The sequence below is a fragment of the Ceratosolen solmsi genome, unplaced genomic scaffold (assembly GCF_000503995.2).
Source record: "Ceratosolen solmsi marchali unplaced genomic scaffold, CerSol_1.0 scaffold39, whole genome shotgun sequence".
Classification (NCBI taxonomy): Eukaryota; Metazoa; Arthropoda; class Insecta; order Hymenoptera; family Agaonidae; genus Ceratosolen; species Ceratosolen solmsi.
In genome coordinates, this window is record NW_011948433.1 from 1,503,592 (window position 1) to 1,526,504 (window position 22,913).

Genomic DNA, 22,913 nt, shown 5'->3' on the forward strand with positions numbered 1-22,913 from the left:
AATTTCTTTAATAAATTTTCTGCCTCTGAAATGTCCATTTGTCAATAAAATCCTACTTTCAACTATTATAGAAATAATTCTTTAATATGAGGGAGCTTTACATTGTTTATAATCTCTACCATAGTAATTGAAAAGCTAGAAGAGAAGTTAAATGTTAATACAAATTAAATTTTTTTATATATATATATAGACATATATATTTGAGTATAACATCAGTATATTACCCTATATTGACTATTCCTAAATTTATTATAAGGCTCAGGATTATTAACACATTTCCAATTTACATCTGGAGAATAAAATCCTTTTTGTATAAGAATTGCAGCTGCAGCTGTTATATCATACACAATGACCGACGTTAAAAGAAAGAGCTGAAATATAATAGAAAATTGTTTAGAACCTAATTATAATACATTATAATTACTGCGAATTTTTTAATATTACGTAATTCTCCTTTTTAGCCATTTTATAAAGAAATTTGGTAGTTTTTAAAACCATTGTGTATGATTTAATATTAACGAAACTTTAATTTTGATATAATATATTATTTGATTAACACTAAATAATAATTTTAATCTTTACAGAAGCTATGAAAAATGAATAAGTAGTATTCAATCCCCAACGGGCATTGAATATAAACTACGTAGAGGATATTCGAGGAGTTTGCTATTTTATATATAAATAGAATATAATAAAGTGCAATTCATAAAGAAAATAGTAATTTTAATTTTTAAATTTGTTAAAACTACGAATGAGGGTATTTAAACATGGTAGCGAATGGAATAAAAGATTCTTTTTTAATTTGTACAGATTATTCATTGTGTGGTACATTATTTACATTTTCTGGTACAAAAGCGCGAATATTTGATGTGGTAAATTATTGATAAATTCAAAATGAATATTTTGTCTTATAATGTTGAAATGGAAAGATATACAAAATTATTTACAAAAATCTGGCTGTATTAGATTCTTAACTAATAAAATGAATATATTATTTTATTTCATAATTTATGAAATTTAACAAAACAAATCAATAAATTTTATTTTGCAAATTCTTTTATTAATTTTGTACTTACTATTTTAATATTTAATATTTCATGGCGACAGCTAATCAACTAGAAGCACATTAAATTGAATATGTTTGAAGTGCGTGTCGAAAAACAATGTAAAATCGAGACAGGATATAAAAAAAAAAAAATTAACAAAAGAGAACTATAAAATGTTCTTGAGCTACTAATACAATAGTTCGTACAGAAGTTTTCACTATATGTTTTTTTTTTCATATTTGCACATATTGTACAGCATTTTCATATAGTAAATAATATGGTTTTTTTACATTTTCTTTCTGGTATTATTTTTTATATAATATAACTTGAGTTATTTAAATCATCAGAAATTATATATAACTTCCTTGTTTGGATAAGTCATGTAGAATGATGATTACATATTGATTGAACATATGTATTTTTTTTTATAATATAATTATATAAATAAATAATTTTTTTTTTTATAAATTGCTTTGCTTATCTATCAATTATAATTCTTGTTGATTTTAATAAATATTTTGTATACAAATTGCTTTGGAGCATATCAAGAAATTCGGGATATTTTTATGTATATATAACGAAATTCGGATAAAAGATAAAAAAAACATGTAATTAATTATATTTGTGATTAAATAAAATAATTAGTGTAAACAGAATTTCAATGGTAAAATTAAATTTTATAAAATATTATAAATGTAAAGAAAAATTATGTACTTTCTTTAAAATTTTATAGGAACTGCTCATTTTTTCAGAAATTTTTTCAGATATTGATACTTTTTAACGAATTTATTAATTTCCCTGTTGAAATATTAATAAATTTTTTATTTCAATTATCATTTGAATAGTAATAAAGTTAGTTTAATTATTAATATTCCGTAAATTATAATCATTTAATTATAAAACAAAAAATGTGAAAATTATATTACTTCAAATTTATTTGCATATAGAGGTATAACAAATTTATAATTATTATACACATTTATAAATATCTACAAATATACACATTGTGAATGTTTTACAATAATATATATTACTTTTCACTATCTCAATAATAACAATATTTCTGACATTATAATAATGAAATATTTACATATAAATATATATTTCTAATTCAAATTTAAAAATAAAAATCTTAATAAACTTATTATCCTCTTAATATATCTAACTCATCTGGTGTAACATGTATTCTTAATTCTTTTTCCTGAATTAAATCTTGAATTTGTGATAAAATTTGAGGTGCAATTTCAGCTGCACTTATATATACACTTCTCGACCATGGACACTGAGTAACAGCCTGAAAATAAATCTCTTCTCCTTTGTTTTTTGATAAATCATGCTCTCGAAGTAATAACATATAAAATCTCCAGACCAAAGGGCAATTTTGTACTTCTTCTGTTATTGATAATGTTTTATGAAATGAAAGCATTTTATTAATCATTGCATTAGAAGATTGTTCAAGTCCAATATTATTTAGATGAATAATACGAGCTCTTCCAGCCAAACAATTTGCTAAAATTGACCATATATTATATCTTTTATTACTTGTTTTCAATTTCCAATATGGTAGTTTACTTTCTATAGAAGCATTTAATGATAGAAGGAATAAATTACTGGGATATTTTTCAAGAGCTTCATTAAGAGTGTTAATTAATACATTTTCAACTTTTTGAACTGTATGTTGTAAAAATTGTAAAAATGCCACTTTAGTCTCATAAAATCTTTCTTGCAATCGAAAACATTTATTACAATGTGTTAAACATCTATTAAATAATTCAAAAATAGAATTTGTATCAATTCTATTTTTACTATATAATATGTAACTATAACAAATTAATAAATCACAATGTAAATTTGGTAACAAAAATGTATCTTCAGATTCATCTGCAACTGAATTAGTTAAAAATTTAATAATTTCTTCATATAATATTTCTTCTACTGTCATATTCTGATTATAGTTGAAACATACACAAATAAAATTTTTTAAACTTTCAGTCATTTCGTTAAAGATTTCTAGATTTGAATTTTTATAAGTGCTTAAATCTAATAAAATTTCAAAAGACGTTCTATACAGACTAAGAAGCGCTGCTTTTTCTTCATTATCTAAAAATTTAATATCTTGGGATTGAATAATTTTTCTTAACATGTAAATGCAATTATCAAAAGAACCAAGTTCATACTCAAATAAAGCAAATTCCCTGTAAAAATGCAAATTGTTTCTGTTCTCTGGTTTTTTTAAAAAATTTTTTATAATGGACTTGGCTTTTTTATTCTTGCTTTCTTCTTTCAAAGGCTCATCTTTGGTAATAAAAATTAATAATCTTTCGAATCTTAACCACCAAATAAGAATACTAGTTCTTTGAATTATTGGTAATTTTTGAGAAATGGTACTAAATATTAATCTTATAAAATCTAAATATAATTCTTGAGCAGGATGGTATTTTATAAATTGTGGTCCAGATGTTAGTTCCCCTTCAAATAATGATGTTAACATAAATTTGTTACTTAAATATTTATCTACCGCACCTATCCATACTGTTGAATATATCATGGGTAATATACATTCTAAGGAATCTATTGTCCAGCAATCTTTTTCCAGTTTAAAATCTTTGAAAGTACAGTGACGACTTGGAAGTAATGGAACTTTAAGACAAAGAAGAGTGAAAATTACCAAACGAAAATTTGATTCAATTGTAATTGTTGGATAAATAAAATTAGTTATTTCATCAGCCGATACTAATCGTTTTTCATCTCCAATAAGATTAACATTAACTTGATTAATATCAACACTTGTCCAAAAACACCTTTCACGTAATAACTCTATACGTAACCATAATTGATTCAATGGAAGTTTAGAATTTAAAATTAATTCTTCCATATCCATAATTAGTTTTTCATCGATTGTATTTATATTTTTAAGTTTTTCACGATCTATTTCAAGATTCAAATGTAGATTAATTTTTAAAATTTCCCACATTTGTTCCCAAAGTCCAACATGACGCAAAAATATTAGACATTGATATAATAAATTAAAAATTTGTTCATCATAAAACTTAGGACTTGTTTTACACTTTTGTTTTAAAACTGAAAAGTATTTTACATACGAATCTAATACTTTTGATACTTTACACAGCACACAAGAAGTTTGAGTTAATTTTATCAAAGCTTCCCATAAAATAATATTTTTTTTATCATGCTTAATCATTTCCTCAATTTTATTTAAAAATTGATCAGCCGGTATTGACATTGATAGCAATTGTAATTTCAAATTTAAAAGTTCTACAGAATCATAATTAATTGCTAAAGCTTTTTCAATAATGGTTAATTTCTTTTGAGTTATGATTTCTTTAATATTCTTTTGCTTATAAAATGAACACGATTCTATAACCTGATCTTGAAATTGTACATATTCAAGCCATGCATTAATATCTTTAGGACATTCAGTAATTCTTTTATTAAATTTTTGAATTAATACTTTTTGCTCATCTTTGAGTTCATCCATAAATCCTTCTCCAACTATATCAGTACTATTTTCATATTTAATTGTACTACCTTCATTCGTTGATTTTTTAGGAAGGTTTAAATTCCTTGTATAGTATCGTTTGAAATGCCGATATTTATTTTGTTTTTTTAAATTAAAACCTAATGTATAATTTGGTCTGACAGAAAATTCAAGAGTATCAATTGTCAGAAATCTTTTGTTCCCATTTTTATCTTCAAAATAAATATCTTTTACATGAGTTTCATATTTAACTAAAGAAATTTCTTTTCTTAAAGTTTTAGATTTTTTTTTTGATTTTCGAGGAAGTTTTGCAATTTTTTTCAGTTCATTATTGTCATTATTGAAAGGATTGTTTTTACAAATTTTCTTATTTGTATCTTTATCGTCGTTACATGTACTACTAGAATCTTCATCGGAACTATCCGACCAAATTTCATTTTTTATAGATGAATTTAAGTACGAAGCGATAGGTTTATAGCTACAATTTCTAAGCCATTCTAAATTTTCACTTGATTCTTGTGTTTCTATAATAATACTATTACTAGCTGGTTTATTGAAATTATTGGAATATGCAGGAAAAAGTGACATTTTATCTTATATTTGTAAACACATTTGCTTAAACCACATTTACTAAAACGTGTAGATCCATAGTTATAATTAACTTTGAACCACAAATAAAAATTTTCTATATTTTAATAAAATAAATTAATCGACTAACTTTTAATTGCTTTCTATGAAAATATCATTATTCATTTATATTCGTTTATTTTAAATGTATAAATAAAAATTAATTTGATTAAAATATAAAGATATAGATTGAGAATAGATATCGTAATATATATCTAATATATCAATAAGTTTTGACTTTTAAATAATAGTATTATGATTATTTCTATTGCGCTATTATTAAAATAATAAATAGAAGTACATGCAAAAATTTCTAATATATCTAACAATTATATGAAATGATCGGATATCACAACATTTTCAAGGTTTCAATATTCAAACTGCGCGTTATTTGAAAATTTGCAATAAAACAGATTAAATAATTATTATGTATAAAAGAGAAACAACCTAAAATTATATGGACTTATGTTAAATTTAGTAATAATAAATGAATTTTAACAATACCATTAATTGCATTTGTTTTCTATTATATTGTAATGAAAATATTCTGGTCGTTTAACGTAAACGAAAAAAAAGTATGTCATAAACTATTATATAAAAGCATGGATTTTTATTGAAAAATTTATGCTTATTTATTTATCATTATATCTTATTGGTAAATATTTGATTTTTTATTTTATTTTTTATTATTATTATTTTTTTAATATCTTAGAATAAAAATCATTAAATCTTAAATCATTATGTTTATTCTCATACACCTACATAAAAAGAATAAAAATACACTGCGAAATATCTTGTGATTTTAGACGCCTCATATATTTAACAGTTATTTTCAAAAGATTTTTACGATTATTTTAATAACAAATTTGTGTGTATTCAATTGAATTGTAATATAATTAAATTATAATATAATTAAATTCATTAAATTAATTAAAATTAATCTATAATATTGGTCACATATGAATTAAAAACAAAGTAATACGTTTTTTTAATAAGTTTCTTGATTTATTTATTTACATGTGTTAGGTTGCGGTTTGATGAATATAAACTTGATTACATTTGAAGGTTATTCAGGATGTAGATAAAATGAAATGTACTAAATACATTCAGGCATTATTGAAGATTACTTAGTTCACATGTAAGCTCAAATTAAATTGTGTTTTTAATGATTTTGCAAATAAAAACAGAAATGTACTTTAGGGTATTAGAATTAATATAAGATGATCATATTTCGTATATAATTTATTACAATTAACTTAATGTTTGTTTATTTATATTTTTTTTATATTTTTTATTTTTTTTTTTAATATTTAATTTAATTTAATTAATTTAATATATATATATATATATATATATATATATATATATATTTTTTTTTTTTTTAAATATCTTTGCTTGTTATATTGAACTAAAAATACAATATATTTATAGATATTAGGAGTTAATAGATTAATAATTATTTTTTTCATATTAATGTAGATGCTTTTATTAATATCTCAATTAATTATTTTAACAATTTAGATTCAATAATTTAATGTATTAAATAAAAATAATCCTTAATTTGAAATACATGATTATTTTATAAGGAACAATAAGTCTATTTTTTATATTTGAACAATTTATTTTATTCATATAATAAAATTTGTAAATCAAAAAATCTATCTATCTCTATCAATCAATATCTATCTTTTTAATTATCTTTGCTGGGCTTTACTTATGTTTTAATACATTAGGTTTTTTAATATTTCATTAATTCAACAGACTTTACTAGTGTGATTTTTTAAAACTCATCTTCACTAGAATCACTACTATACGCTAGTTGTTCTCGCCACCATTCACGAATTTCTACCATAACACTGGGAACTTTCGGTGGTGACATTTTTGTACTAAACACTTCTCTTAGACGAGGTTGTTCACTGCCTGCCGTTACATGCGGCAGATTATTTTTTGCAACTATGGCTATAAGGGATAAAAATTACGAAATTTAAATTCAATAGAATATTTATTGCGTTATTTAATATATAATTTGCCAAAATAAAATATTTTATTAGGACAAAATGTTATAAAATTTTCAGTTTAGTTTGATATTTCAAACAAATTTATTCTATTGCATTTATATGTATCTACAAAGTTTACAAAAAATCTGTTTTGAATAGCAAAACATATTCGTTAACGAAGTGTTTTATTATGAAATTTTCAATTATATATTCCAATTATATATCAATTTTTCAATTACCCGATTCACTTTTATCATTCAAGGTGATAAGCTTATAACGAAATATGCTAAATATTTATTTTGAAATATGTTTTATATATTAAAGTTAAGTTAAAATAAAATTGTTATCTTTGATTAAAAACAGTAAAGAATTGGGTAAATAAAAGCATAATTTTAATATTAAACTATTATAATGAAGACGGCAGATGTTAAATAGTCCAATAACAATCATTTTAAAATATTTATAATTATAAAGATCAGATTAAGAATGTTTTTGTATAAATTATAAGCTAACAATTTCTAAATACAATAAATTATATGGAAATATTGAATTATTATTAACGACCTACAATATAGAAATAGAAAATAGTAATTTCATATGGTAAAATAGAAATTATAACTAATCAGTTATAATGAATAATTAATTATTTATTATATTATATATTATTTATTATAACTGATTAGTTATAATTAATAAATATTAATAAATAATAATAAATAATTATAATTAATTACTTATTATCTATATATATTATAAATATTATGAATACATACGAGATGATCTAGTATTTCTTTTTTTAGAAGCAGCAATTTTTTCTTTTTCTGATCTTATCGATGCAGGATCGGATAATGTCGGAGCAAGGTATTTTCTACCGGAACCACTACCAATACTATCTGATCTTGGAAGACCTACTGGTTTTTTAGCTCTATGTCGTAATCCTTCTAGGTCCTATTTATTATTTGAAATAGAACATCATATGATAATACAATATTATACTTTTTTATTAACAAAGCTCAATTTTCTTTGATATTGAATTTTATTTCGTTATTTTAATACAATTTTAAGCTTGATAAAGATTTTTGTTAAATTCTATGTAATTTGTAATTGATTACCTTATTTTCTGTTTCTTCTTCGCGATCTGTTATTGTATCTTTTTTCTCCTCTACATGTTCCTGCATCGATATTACTGTTGTATCGTTCGTAGCTCTTAATCCAGCAATTAAACTATTTTGTTGCTTCTAATTTAATAACGACAAGAAAAATAAAACCTGTAGTCAAATTAGTTATTACAACTATTATAACATTTATATCACATAACTATGTGCGATAATACTTTCGTACGTGTGCATTATAGAAAATGAGCCGAATAATTTTCTTAAAAATTCTAATCTCCTTCTACAGTATATTGTTTATATTTTTATTATTATTTAATTGGCTATTACATATAAATCTTACACAAACATAAACAAACATAATAATTAATTCAAAATAAATCAACATTTTTAGTAATATGTATATCAATTTTAAGACTATTGTAAATATTTAACGAGGATAAACCTTAACTTACACCAACAGCTCGTATTTTTTTCAAACATCCTTCCAACCATGTTCTTATAGTCTGTTTTGCAACTTCTTCTTCAATTATATATTCAAATTCTTCTCGCGCTAAAAGCTCTTCTAATTGTAATGCTTTTCTAATGTCAACTGATCGATATGATAACATACTAGACATAATAAACTTTTGAAATGTAATATTATATTATAAATAGCCTATATAATTTTCTAAAAGATTAATGTGTTTTGATTAATCTCAAAAAGTTATTTTTATAATTAAAAAAAAAATCTTTACACTTATATATAATTTAAATATTTCATTTCATACTAATAATAACCTATTATTATAATAAATAACTTCCATAATATTTGGTAATTGTAAATTATGTATCCATTCTTATTATAGTTAGATTTTTTTATTAGTTATTAGTAATATTAATTTATTAAGCAATAAAAATAATAAAATTTACATACTTTATAACATCATGAAAAGTAACATCTTCTCCGTTGTGCAATCTTTCAAGTTCATAACACATATACTTAAAAAGAAGTCTATCCTTTTGCGGATCAGTTTCTAATCGACCTTTTAATAGCCTCAATATAAATTTGACCTGTAATGCAATCTGCAATTATGATATACGAAAATTTCGCCTATTTATCGCTTTAAAAAAAATAACATAAAATTATAAATTAACATACCCGTCGCACTGGTATTACTCCTTTTTGATAGATATCGACAACGTTCCAAGTGTTTTGAAAATTTCTGATATCAGCATACGATAATAAAGCATCTTCTTCGTTCGAATAAAAAAGGGAGAAGTTTTCCATGATAATAGCTAAACACGACAAATAAATTTAATAATTGTCTTATCAATCTTTTATTAAAAAATATGTATTTAAATTTTCGAAACGTATTTTATATATTCAATTAGCATATAACGATTGTTATCATAGATTTTAATATCTATTATTATACTTAATACAGGACAATGTATTATTTAATAATTATAAAATATTTAATAAATAGTATAAACTTTGTGTATAATATTTACGTGATTTTAATTTTATTATTTTTTTTTTTTTTTTTACAATGGTATTAATATATTTTTATTCGCGCACTAACAAACTTTTGTTTAATTTTGAGATGCAATTGTTAAATGATCAGTGTTATTAATAATTATTTATTTCTTACCTACTAAGAGATTAAGGACTATATATGTAATAATAACGTAAAAGGTACAGAAGTAAATTAATGATGCATGGAAATTTCCACAATCAGTTTCCCAATAATTATCAGCTGGCGTACAATAAGGCGGTTGTACCATGCAGTCGTGCATGATTTTGTTCCAATCTTCACCCGTAACAATTCGAAAGAGCATCGCTACACCCGTGACTGGCGATTCAAAATTAGCTCGCCTTTAAGAAAATCGTATAATATCAATTGTTTATCTAAATAAAAATGTCAATTTTCATTGATATTTCAAGTCTTAATAATATATCGTTGAATTCTTAACATTTCAAAGTGGCCACCAATTCGTACCCATACATTCGAAGGTGACATTTTAAATTTATATTATTATTATCATATTCACTTCCAAATAAAGTTTTAAAGTTTTGTAGCAGTAAATAAACGCCGATTAATTATTTTCGTTAAAAATATCAACAAAGTTTAATATACGTTCGAAAATCTTACTGTACGTTACATTTGAAATGTTAAAATTTATGTATCGAGACCTACACCATATTAATTAACAAAGTTAATTATAAATTTGTTTAATACCAACTTATATTTAATTATTGTAAAGAGTTAAATTCAATAATAATAATAAAAAAAAAGTTTATAATAATATACCTTCCAATGCCTTCACCATATTTAACAGTTCCAAATATTATTGTACCAGCTAGTGCATAAAAGAATACAAGAAGAAACATTCCAAAAATGATGAAGAAACTTTTACATACAGAGACACCAACTGTTAGCATTAACATTTTTAACGTAGTGTGTTTTCCTGTGATAGTGAAAAATCTTAAAATAACAACGACAAAACCCATGATATGTGACCCATCGTTCTAAAAAATATTTCTAATATATATATAAAGTTATATACTTTTAATATATTTATTTTAATATATTTAATATATTTAATATATTTTAATATATACTTTTAATTATTTATTAATTAGGTATAGATTAGATAATACCTTCATTGTAGCGTGAATAACAATCCAAATAACTCCTAAAACTGTAACAAAAAGATCGTAGCGATTTCTTCTAGATTGCCAATAACCACGTGGAGTAAATGCAATATTTTTCATTATAACTTCAATTAAAAATATTAAAGTAAACATAGTAGAAACGATAACTAGAGGTTCCGTGTGTTCTTCCTCAATCCTCCACTGTAATAGAAAAATTTTAGGTATTTATAATTTTGAAAAAATTTTTATTCATATTATTTATAATGAATGTCATAATTTTTTTTTTTCCATTGATTTTCAATGAAATAGAGCAAAATAAATCGATCCAAATAATTTAATTATAATTTTATGTTTAATAAGTTTAATACATTAATTTGTTAATTTATCTCACCGAAACACATAGTAAAGCACTATTGATAAGTACCACTACTGCTATAAATCGTTTGAAATAAATATTTTGCGTAATATCGTAAATGAAAGCACGAAATTTTTTGCCATCAGGTCTTGGTGGTAAATGCAATGGCTGAGCAATTTTCAATCTTTTCTTCAAATCACACCTTAAAAAAGTACAACAATTATATATATTATAATGAAAATTGTAAAACTAAATATTTATCATTTAAATTAAACCAAATAATCGAACATTATTTTTTAATTATGTATTCTTTAATTTTTATTATTTAATTTTTATTACCATCGTCTCTGATCGACTGTAAGCAATGCCGTTCCTTTATTCTCAGAATAATTAGCAATGACCACACCTACAAATAATGTGAGGCCTATCATGCAACCAAGAAAAATGTAGATGTGTATATATATGGCATGTACCTGAAAATTGGGTTCTTGATTGATAAAAAAATTTAATTTAAACTAAAAATAAAACATAAAATAAATTATTCTTTGAACTAAAGAAACATATTAACCATATAAAATATATTGACTAATTAGATTATTAAATAATAACACTTATTTTTTTTTTTTTTAATTTTAAATAATAGCTTTATATTTTTAGTAAGGAAATGAAGAATTTAATTACTTATTTGATAATAGGTGAATAATAATGTTTAAAAGTTTTTACAAGCACGTAAGGAATTATATCATTTGACATTCAAAATATATGACATTTAAATATATTAAATATCGATAACTGTAATTTGGATAATGTATAAAATGGTCGTTCCTTCTATGAAATATAGCGATTAACATTATAAAATGAATTAAAGTATTGTACTCACTGGCCCTAAAGCTTTAATCAATACATCACGAACATCAAGCCAACCTTTGAAAGATAGAACTTCAAACAGAGCTAAGATCGCATCTCCGATATTATCAAAATTGAAACGTCTTGGATTAGCCCTGTACGTAATAAAATAAATATGTATATTATTATTTTAATAATAGTTAATTTTAAATTAGTCTTTTTAAAGAGTCAAGTGAAGATTAACGAAATTACAAGAATCTTTACTAATTAGCACACATTATTTTGTCACAATATTTATGTCTAAATTAGTTCATCCATTATCATAAATTATTTTCTATATATGTATATATAAGGTAAAATATGTTAGGCTTGAAAGAATTATAAAAATAATTTGAAAATAAGAAGGTAATTGTCACGATAATTTTAAGTATAATACATAGCGAAGTAATTGTATGCATTAAATATTCACCAGACACGTGGTACAAGAATAGATGGATAGCTCTCATTTTGTCCAGGTTGTAGCTTCATTTTTGTAACAAATACTCGACGCATAAATACACCCACACACTCTTCGCGTTTTGTTATAGTTGGATCATTACAGCGCGCTAGACGCCCGCCATATAACTGCACACCATAGCTTGCGAAAACAAACATGAGAAGAATTAGAAGAATTGAAACGAGAAGAATTTCCTTAAATCCGCGACAAAGTTCGTAGACAACTTTGCGCATATGAGGTACTAAGGTAAATATTCTCAACGGTCGAACGCAACGCAATATCATCAAAAGTTGAGCTCCAGAATTCGGCGCTACGCTTCGTGGCATCCAACACAGGAATACGAGACTTACCTTGTTTAACACACAATATTAATTATTTTTACATAGTGTTTTCAAAAATAATCTTCTAATTTTTTGTTTTTTTTTTTTTTTAATAATGTATATTATGCTAAAAAATATTCTTACCACATAAATAAAGACATCTAAAATCGAGGCAACATCTTTAATATATGCTTTTGGGGTGAAAAATAGTCCATCAGCTAATATTTTTAACGCTAATTCAATACTCATGAAAATTACGAAACCATATTCGGCTATTTGCAATGCTGGGACTTCCATTACACGATATTTTGGTGTTTCGAACATCATAGAGATGCAAGAAAAGGTTGTTGCGCAAATCATCACCCAATCCAAATAAGTTACAAGCCCAAGAAAATTACTATTAAATTTACAATAAATTAAGTTAAATTTTAAATAAAATCTTATAATTAATCTTTATTTGTTACTAAACTTACTGCAAACTTTTATATTTAACTTTTCTTTCCTTCCCCGTTAATGGATCTTTTAATCTTGCATCATATCTGGCGTATACTAACAACTGACAAATTTTTCGAAATTTACTTTCTCGAGGTACTGCAAATAGCGGTGTATCGAAAAATGGATGATTCTCCCTTAAATCTTCCTCGCGTTGATTTCTTAATAATAATTATTACATTTCAATAAGCCTGATAAATCGTTATATGCAATGTAATTACGAATAGTTGCTACCTTCTCATTTCAGCTTGTTGCCTCTTGGCTTGTAACAACTTGATATCTAAATCATGGGGTCTACTACGCGATGAACTCACACGATTCATAGCTCCAATATCACCATTTTCCATGAGGTGTTCATAAGTTTGTTTTAATTTTATTGAACCACTTCGAACACTTCTGCGTATTGATCTTTTAATAAAAAAAAAAAAAAAAAAAAAAAAAAAAAAAAAACAAAAAACAAACAAACGATAACATCGATAAATACAACTTAATTTAATTAATATTTTAAGATAAAAGTGCAAATATTGTTTTTTTTTTTGTTCTTTTAATATAGCATATAAAATATTAATTATTACTTTTTTTGGTCGATTCGTAGCTGTTTTGTACTACTAACTGCTCCTTGTGGTTTTAGGAGCCCTTTGCCTGGAACTGGAATCATAGCAGAATCACCTAACAATAATCGTTGATTATTCGAATCACTAAAATTATAAATAATTCAATGGTAATATTATTTTTATTTAGCCGTATTTTATTATTTCATTTATAATTATGCGTAGATTTTTAATATTTAATACTTTATAATGTAGGTAACTGCAGCTTTCTTCAAATTTGTCTCAACAGTTCTAACTTTCAGAGGTTTATTTAAAATTTGAACTGGACATTGTTTTCGATATACCATTTTTGAATCAAAAGTTTCATTAATTCTCTTGTTCCCTTCATTTTCATCGTCTTCCATTTCATAAACAAATTGTCTCATAAAACTTTCTCTTACCTGAATGATCGAAAGATTGAAGTTAAATGACACATTTAACAATTTTCATACCATAACTAATAACTTAAGATTAATTTTTTATTTCTATTTTATCGTAATTAATATTTTATATTAAAATACCAAAACTTAAAAACTATGAAAATGTTGAGCTAAAACTTAAAAAATCTTAAATATATTATTAATGTGAAATAATAATACGAATCACATTTTACTCAAAAAATACATTCTCCTTACTTTTGGAAGATTAAAATCTGAAGGTACTTTGTGTAAACATGTCATTTGAGGACTATCTGGAAATTTTTCAAAAATTCTTAATCTAAAAGGCAACGTTTCTTTAATTTCAGCACTTTGTTCACGAAATTTTAATTGTTTTAGCTTCTTTATATCCTCATCCAATTCAAGATTATCTAGAATTACAGCAACGAAAAGACTCAATACAATCTAAAATATAAATTCAAAATAAATTGAAATATATCCTTTAATTATACATTAACATTAAGATTGAAACAAGACTGATTGCATCAATATTATATATTAAAGTTAAAATAAGAAAAAGCATTTTCATTTTGAATACTAATCTATACATATATATTACACATATACGAAATCAAATTTTTTATTTAATAATTTAATAATAAAAATTTTTTTTAATAAAAATTATATTCTTGCATATTGTTGGGTATTTTAGTAGAAAAAAAATATTTCGTTATAATAAAAACGATTCTATAAATAGAATGTTGCATAAAAATTTGATTTTTATAATTTCGAATAAGTTTATTGATTAGCATTTACTTAAAACATTGTTTAATTATAAGTATTTTCACTTGTCAGTTGTATTGTAAAAGAATTATTATATAACAACACGTACATAAATATTGTTTAAAATTATTTATAGAGAAGAGTTTTAAATATTGCAATATAGAGTGACATTACTTTTAAATCAATTTCCTTTGAAAATTTGCTTTTTCATTAGAAAATTAATTATAAAATATTGCCTTATTATTCATGCAATAGATTAATTACCAATGTAACAAACAGATGGTAGAGAATGAAGTAAACAGCGACTAATGGTGCAATTGATTCGTGTGTTCGCACCATAGTTTCATCCATAACTTCCACCCACGCTTCTTGCGTTAAGATTTGGAACATAGACATAAAAGCCTAAAAATAAAATACATTCTATTCAAATGGATTTTTTTTTTCAATAATTTTGCGCACTCACGCACACACAAAACACACATATAATTATAACTTTGAAATATATTTATTATTTTATTCTTATAAGAAAAAAGAAAATGAATCGTATATAGATGCTGTATTGTTCTTACCTCTGGAAATGTTTCGAATTTAGTGAAATCGCATAAAAAACAAAAAAGCTGCATTGAAATACTTGAGGATATAACAAGTAAACACATTGTAAAAATGATTAGGCTACCCAATTTTTTTCCGGGGCCAAAAATTTTATAAACAAAGTCTTCTAACATTGGCGAAGCTTTAATTAAACGAACAATTCGAAGAACCTAAAAAATATATTTTTATTATTAGCATGCGGATCAAAATAATATTTATTGACTTTTATTAAATTTTAACATTGTCAACATAAAAGAGTATATTTAATTTTTAAGTATATTTATTTAATTCTTATAAAAAGTCAAATGTAATAAAATATAAAATAAAATAATTATTAATATGTATAAAAGGATTTAATTTCATTTTTAACGATTTTTATCATACTCTACATTTTCATTAGCTTTAAGTGCTTTCAATTAATATGCATTAGTAATGATGTTAATTTATGTTAGTAGTTACACAATGAACTTCGTAAATAATGAAACATGCACCTTTAGAGAAAGTATACAAACCTGAAAATAAGTGAAGCCAGAAAGATAGAAAAAGGGTATGACATGTATAGTAGTACCGATGGCAAGAAGTAGCTCAAATTTATGTATAGAATGTTTATAATAACTGCGAAAGCCGAGACAACATATCTTGAAAAGTGTCTCAAGATCGAGAAGTACGGTAAAGGCGATCTCGGCATAGTAGTATTTATCATAAAAAGTATGCCTAGGACGTTCATCGTGCTTAAAGTTCATGGTGGCTGTGGTGATACCGTTGGCAAGAATGGCACACATAACTACCATACGAAATTGGGGTGAACGTAGGATTGCCTGACACATAGGCGAAGCTAAGCCGCCGTGCTTGTTCTCATCGACGGTTACTAATTTCCATCCATTTTCATCTCCCGTCAATATTTGAGAAGCTGAGCTATTGCTAATTGTGCTTCGAACGCCCCACATTTGTTGAAACTGAACTCGAATTTCATTAAATGTCTCTGTAATAACCGCTATGAATACATTCTTTACTAGCCACGCAAGAAAGAAGATCATTGTACTAAAGTACAATATAGGGCGCCAAGCTGGCAAACTGTCGATTGCTCTATACATTATGAAAACCCAACCTTCTTGTGACGCGGCTTGGTACACCGTGAATATACTTGTTGCTATTGTCATTCAAAACAATGAATACATTAATAGATTTAATTTATACGAATAAATCCAGATTTATGGCAAAAGTACAATTCTTTTATATTCGCATATTTATTTCTTTACAAACATGCTTAAATGTCTAACTTCAAATCACGACGAAATGTTTCATGCATGAAAACATACTACTATTCAAGATTAATTAAGCTCTAGATTCGAGCATTTATATGATCATGCATACTTTTTGTATAATTTCCTTAATGCTACTTGTAATTGTGAGTAGCAATATGTAGACCTTGAATGTTCCGGCGATACAAGTTAAGTGAACTTTTCAAGAATCATTTATAATGCATGACAACTAACATCTATAATGCAATGCTCTTTATCGTCTAAAACTCTTTTCTTCATATAACATTAAGGAATATTGATCTATAGCACTAATTGATCAATCGAAGTAGACGATTTTTTTAACAAATACCAATCTGCTTTAATTCGAAATTCCTTACAGAGAAATTAAAAATAGTAATGAATTTTTTTTTAATAACACCATTAATAACTATTTAATAATAATTTTTAATAACAATAAATCATCGGCGTACAATGGATGTAGTATTATATATACATATATATATATATATATATATATATAAAATTCATTGCTTTATACATATATGTATGAAAGTAAATTATCAAAAGGCATTCATATAATATTTTCTTTCTGAGAAAGATCTCAGACTTTTCGTTCTTCCTATTATGCATCAATGCACAAAGCGACCATCATATCAATCATAATTCAAAATACCCGAAACTACTTTATACATACATTTGGCAGTACTTCGTTAATTTTAAATTTCATTGATCAATTGTTAAGTGAGAATGAATGTTATAATGATTATGTGTAAGATATCTGCGTTGTAATTTTATATAAACTTATTAAAAAATATTATCTGCTTATAATATTACTTATATCGTAATTAACACTTTTTAAAATTAAATTAATTATTATTGGATATCTATTTTACTGTTTAATTGTTAATTCACTGAATTTTATTCGTAACCGAACCAGAGTTGATATTCTAAAAAAACTTCTTTGGGAATTATCTTGAAAAGACAGTAGAATAGGGATTAAATACGACAAAAATGTACAATCCCGGAAATACAGATGAGCTTAATAAAAGCCTGCGACTTACTTAAGATGCGAAGAAAGTAATAATAACTAAAACAAAGTGTTATAATTTATTCGTATTATATTCTGCTCTGTTATTAAATTTATTGCCTTACACGACAACGCAACAGAATGTTTTGAAAAAAAATCTACTGTACTGTTAAACTAGAAAATACCTTGTCAAATTTTATTGCATAATATGAATAAAATATATGAATAGAACCATTTAATAATGATGATGTATGAAAAGAAAATATTCGTAATGAATGAGACCCACTTAAAGAAGGTATTTTGAGAGCAGATAAAGGAAATAAAAAGAATTTAAACTACTTAGAAAAATTATTCAAATTTATTTTATAGTGTTATAATACTCATGCAAATTCTCCGTTTTATTACTCAATTATTACTCATTTTTTATTTTAATGTATTATTTATCTATGCATCGAGAAATACATTTCAATCTCTATTCAAACGTTCGTGTATGCTACTATACGATTATTAATAAAAATTAAATAACGCATTATTATGAATAAAATTGAATTCCGAAAATTTTGTCAAATTAAATGGCTAATTTTTATGACAAATCGATTTTGTAACTTAACTATACAAGAATATCATTAAAAAAAGCTTTTTAACTTTTCATATACATTGGAAAGACAAACTATATTTGCATTTGCAAATGTGAAAACAGCTATTGCAATTTATGAAAATTAAACATTTATAAATAAAATAATAATAAAAATTTTATTAAATTTCTTAAAAAAAAAAAAAAAAAAAATTAATTGTAAAACTTTCGTTAATATGTTTCTATTTTCGTGCTTACATATACATCGACATGCACAAAGCACTAGTCTACATAAATGAATTATTAAAAATAAGTTGAGAGAATATATAATGCGATAGAATGAAACGGAATACACCGATATTTATGTTAAATTTTTATTTAAGGAATTGAAACGATAACTATACCAATGTTTCATTAAATATATAGATTTATAAAACAAGCTTGTGTGCAATTAAATTGAAGTAAAACCAAATTTTACTACGTGATTTAAAATCTACGACACTTTTAATAATAAAAAATTAAAATTCAGCATACCGAACTCATCAAATCCGTTAAAACCCATGATGTATTTGGATAATTCTAATTTTAAGCACTTCATGCCCTCGGGGCATTGATAACCAGATTTTGGATCCGTAGAACAAAACGTATCAGGAATTGCGAGGCTGTTGATGGTAATATGACGTGGATCGGTCGTATTTAATACGCAGTGATTTTTAAGTTCGCCAAAGAATTGGACTCCAAGTAGACCGTACAGGGACATAAAAAATAGGAAAAAAAGCGTCACATTGTAAATTTGTTGGCTCGAACGTCTAGACAGATAATTAAAAAAAAATTAGAAATACTGATGTACATAAAGATATTAATTCGAAGGTGAATTTATTTAATTAAATAATTACTAAATGTAATTTTTTATTTGAAAATTAATGTCTTTGCAATTTGTAATAAGTTGGTTTTCGTTTAATCTGCGATTTTTAATATAGCCGTTAATAAAATCAATATCGATTGTGATAAATATTTGATCCGATAAATTTATTTTCAATAAATTTTGAACGAATAAGGAGCATATGGATTTTAAACTATATATGCAAACATTTATGTATTTTTTTTTTTTTGCGAGCGCGTATATTTATGCGCGAAATAAAGATTATTTAAATATAATAGAATTGTAAATTCTTACTTGAAAATTTGATTGATTCTGGCTTTAGGCATTGAAAATTTGAGAAATACACGAAGGAATCGAATCATTATAAGTGGCCGAGGCGCTCGCAGAATAGATGCATAGCTGAATTTTAAGACAAATTGTAGCATCTCGAACATTTGAAGAATTACGGATAGCCAAAGAAAAAATACCATACTCGCGTCGAATTGACACCAATGATCTTTTAAATATGATTTTTCATTCTGAAAATACATAAATATATATAGTGAGGCAAAGAGTTTTGTCAAGATTTTTCAAGATTTAACGATTATTCCTTGAAATATTCAAGTCACTTTAAGTAGCTTACTTTCAATATACCACGAATGTGCATTTTCGCTATCATTTCTGCAGTAAATAAAAATGTGACAACAAGATCACAAATAAAGGTGACGTATTGAAGTGGTGGTACTTTTTCAAATGTCTTTGGGGTATTAAGGCAGACCGAGGCTAAAGAAACTAATGCACAAAATCTCATCAATCTCCTCACCCATAGCTGTAAAAAAAGCTCCATATTATTTTCTTATACAATTAAATAATTGAAATAGTTAAAAATTGTTGTTAATAGAAGAATAGAAGATGAAGAATAATTTTGAAAGACGTTTCAAGAAACCTTGTACTATTTTATACGATTACAAAAATACCATTTTGAATAATAATTTGTCATTTTTCTTAAACGAATGCTTTCTACTTATTATCGAGCTATTAGCGATAAAAATAGGAATCCAAAAGAAATAAATGGCATGCAATTTCGCCGGCTCTAGAATGTCTCACTTTGTTCACCCATTCGATGTCAGCGCTTTCGTTGAGTGACTCCTCTGGTCCATAATCTGCCAGGACAGGTTCTCCTTTCAAGCTTTGCTTCCGTCCCAACATCATAATTGGAATTATATTCGCAATGATGAAGCCTGAAAACAAGTGTAGCCAACATTTGTGATAAATTTATTCACAAACGGCGTAGCAACATGTATATTATTAATCGGCTTTTAAATTGATATCTTAAAGAAAATAGAAGGAAGTGCTGAATAAATAAATGTTATATTATTTACGCGAATAATGTCATTGGGTGACAAAAATATAGCGAAAATATAGAATGTTCATATAATCTAAAAATATAATAATTTTTAATAATAAGCAACTATCAGTAATTTAAAATATCTTCTTTGGTGTTATTTGATGACTGAAATTGTGCGTGTGTGGGTGTGCGCGCACGCTTGTGCACGCGAATTATTACTGGCTATCCTATTTTCATTGATTAATAGTAATGGTATAGAAATAGATTGTTTAAATTCAAAATATCGTAAAGAAGCATTAATATAACATTTGAAATTCTATTCAATGAATATTTTTTAAAATTGCATTTAAAAAATATATGCAAATATACAAAGATTTTAAATTATACTCGTAATATTATAAACTTATAATGATTTACTAGGTATTACTAATCTTATCTATTTCTTATTTATAAAAGAATATCTATTATTATATATTAAGTTATTTCGTAAATCATCGCTATTACATTTATTGTTTTCCATTTTATTGCGCAGATATTGAGTAAATATAATATTCCAAACTGTACATTTCAAATCATTGTGAATAATGTGTTCTTTATGAAATGTGAAAATAATGTGAATTTATGAAAAAAAAGTGATACGAATCGACAATTCCCAATCGAACAAAAGTTTGATCTTAAATGAACTTCTGTCGATATTAATAGATTTATATGAATATAATCGTTAATTAGTTAATTTTTATAATATAATTTGAGCAAGTAAATAAAATCGTATCCTATTTATATTTATTTTATATCACTTAAAAAATTAACTACTCATTTTATACTAAATTAGAAATCTGAACAACAATTTACAATATTCTAATAATAAATTTATACAATTAAAAATGTTAAAACATATTTCAAATAAATAATTCTCCAGCTTCAAAACTTCCGCTTTTTCTTTTACAATGGATCTTTCTATATAAAATGAGTAAATTAAATGTTTGCACTTAAGATTATTTCTAGACACATAAAGAAATGTTATAAAAATTATACGCAATATAAAGATTATAGATTCGTATACAACATTGTATAATTATCTTTATAACTTATAAAATCATAAATTCGTCTATGAAAATATGTTACAAGAAGATAATAAAATATTGATAATAAATTATGTTGTTAATTAAGCACTTAATTCACCTGTTATTCGAGCGTGTCAACGCTCGAAATTGTCCACGATCCAAAATATTCTGACGATTAATTAAAGAAAGAAAAAAAAACGTTTTCTTGTTGAATAAGCTTTTTCCAAAATCTTAGATATCTGCATTTTTATCAATTTGCGCTTGGCACTCAAAGATGTTATTGTTTATTAGTGCGGATACAACTTCCATTATCTACAATATCTTGAGCTAACGTTAAGTCTCAAGTCACAATGATGCAACTTTACTCCTGTCATTATTTACTCTGAACACTGAGCAGCTAAACGCAATTGCCTCAGTGCGCAATCGCCTTCCCCTCCTAATATGCTCGCTCTGATCTTTATAAAACCACCCTCTACCAAATTTATTCCACATAAAATACCAATATACCGTTAGGTACATATTTTTCAGCCTCGTGATGTACATATTCAAATAATTTATTGTATGTAATTAATATATAAGTATCTTCAACATATATCTAATGAATTAAAAATAATGATTTCATGGAAATCTAATGTTAAAGAAATTTGGAATATATACGGTCATGCACGCGCGCCTACACATTATAATTATTTTATTTGAGATATGCATTTTGAAAATAACTAAAGTACATTAAATAATTTTATTTTTCATATCCTACTGTTAAATTTATAAAAGCTTATAATAAATATTTAAAAATTTCGCATAACATTTATATTTATAAAATTAATTGCAAGATAAGAAAATTCAATATCATTTTATTTAAGAGTTTATACACTCAATATTTAGTTATAGCTATTTAAATTATTTATTTAAGCTATTTAAAAAAAAAATTTCTTATTTATCTTCACAGTGTAGCATTCATATTAAGAATAAATGCATTCATAATAAAAGGGTTTTAGTTTATCATA

The 22,913-nt window shown here is 24.6% G+C and overlaps 2 protein-coding genes across 2 annotated transcripts; both read right to left on the reverse strand.

Moving 5' to 3' along the window:
- Positions 1-2,190: 2,190 nt before the first annotated feature.
- On the reverse strand, positions 2,191-4,778 carry LOC105364612 (protein NRDE2 homolog). The gene has a single exon (XM_011502591.1). It carries the CDS (start codon positions 4,543-4,545, stop codon positions 2,191-2,193), a length of 2,355 nt encoding a protein of 784 aa, XP_011500893.1. The 5' UTR covers positions 4,546-4,778.
- Positions 4,779-6,896: 2,118 nt separating this feature from the next.
- na (sodium leak channel non-selective protein na) lies at positions 6,897-22,069 on the reverse strand. The gene is made up of 27 exons (XM_011502425.1): positions 22,025-22,069; positions 20,602-20,735; positions 20,138-20,323; positions 19,810-20,033; positions 19,167-19,441; positions 16,282-16,919; positions 15,748-15,939; positions 15,443-15,580; positions 14,654-14,860; positions 14,223-14,419; positions 14,004-14,126; positions 13,663-13,836; positions 13,410-13,589; positions 13,081-13,333; positions 12,590-12,966; positions 12,155-12,275; positions 11,614-11,747; positions 11,311-11,476; positions 10,926-11,120; positions 10,576-10,793; positions 9,916-10,139; positions 9,423-9,559; positions 9,198-9,334; positions 8,737-8,893; positions 8,282-8,407; positions 7,943-8,117; positions 6,897-7,131 (listed from the first exon to the last, which is right to left on the reverse strand). The coding sequence occupies exons 2-27, from the start codon at positions 20,704-20,706 to the stop codon at positions 6,953-6,955; spliced, it is 5,238 nt and encodes a 1,745-aa protein (XP_011500727.1). The 5' UTR covers positions 20,707-20,735; positions 22,025-22,069; the 3' UTR covers positions 6,897-6,952.
- Positions 22,070-22,913: the final 844 nt, after the last annotated feature.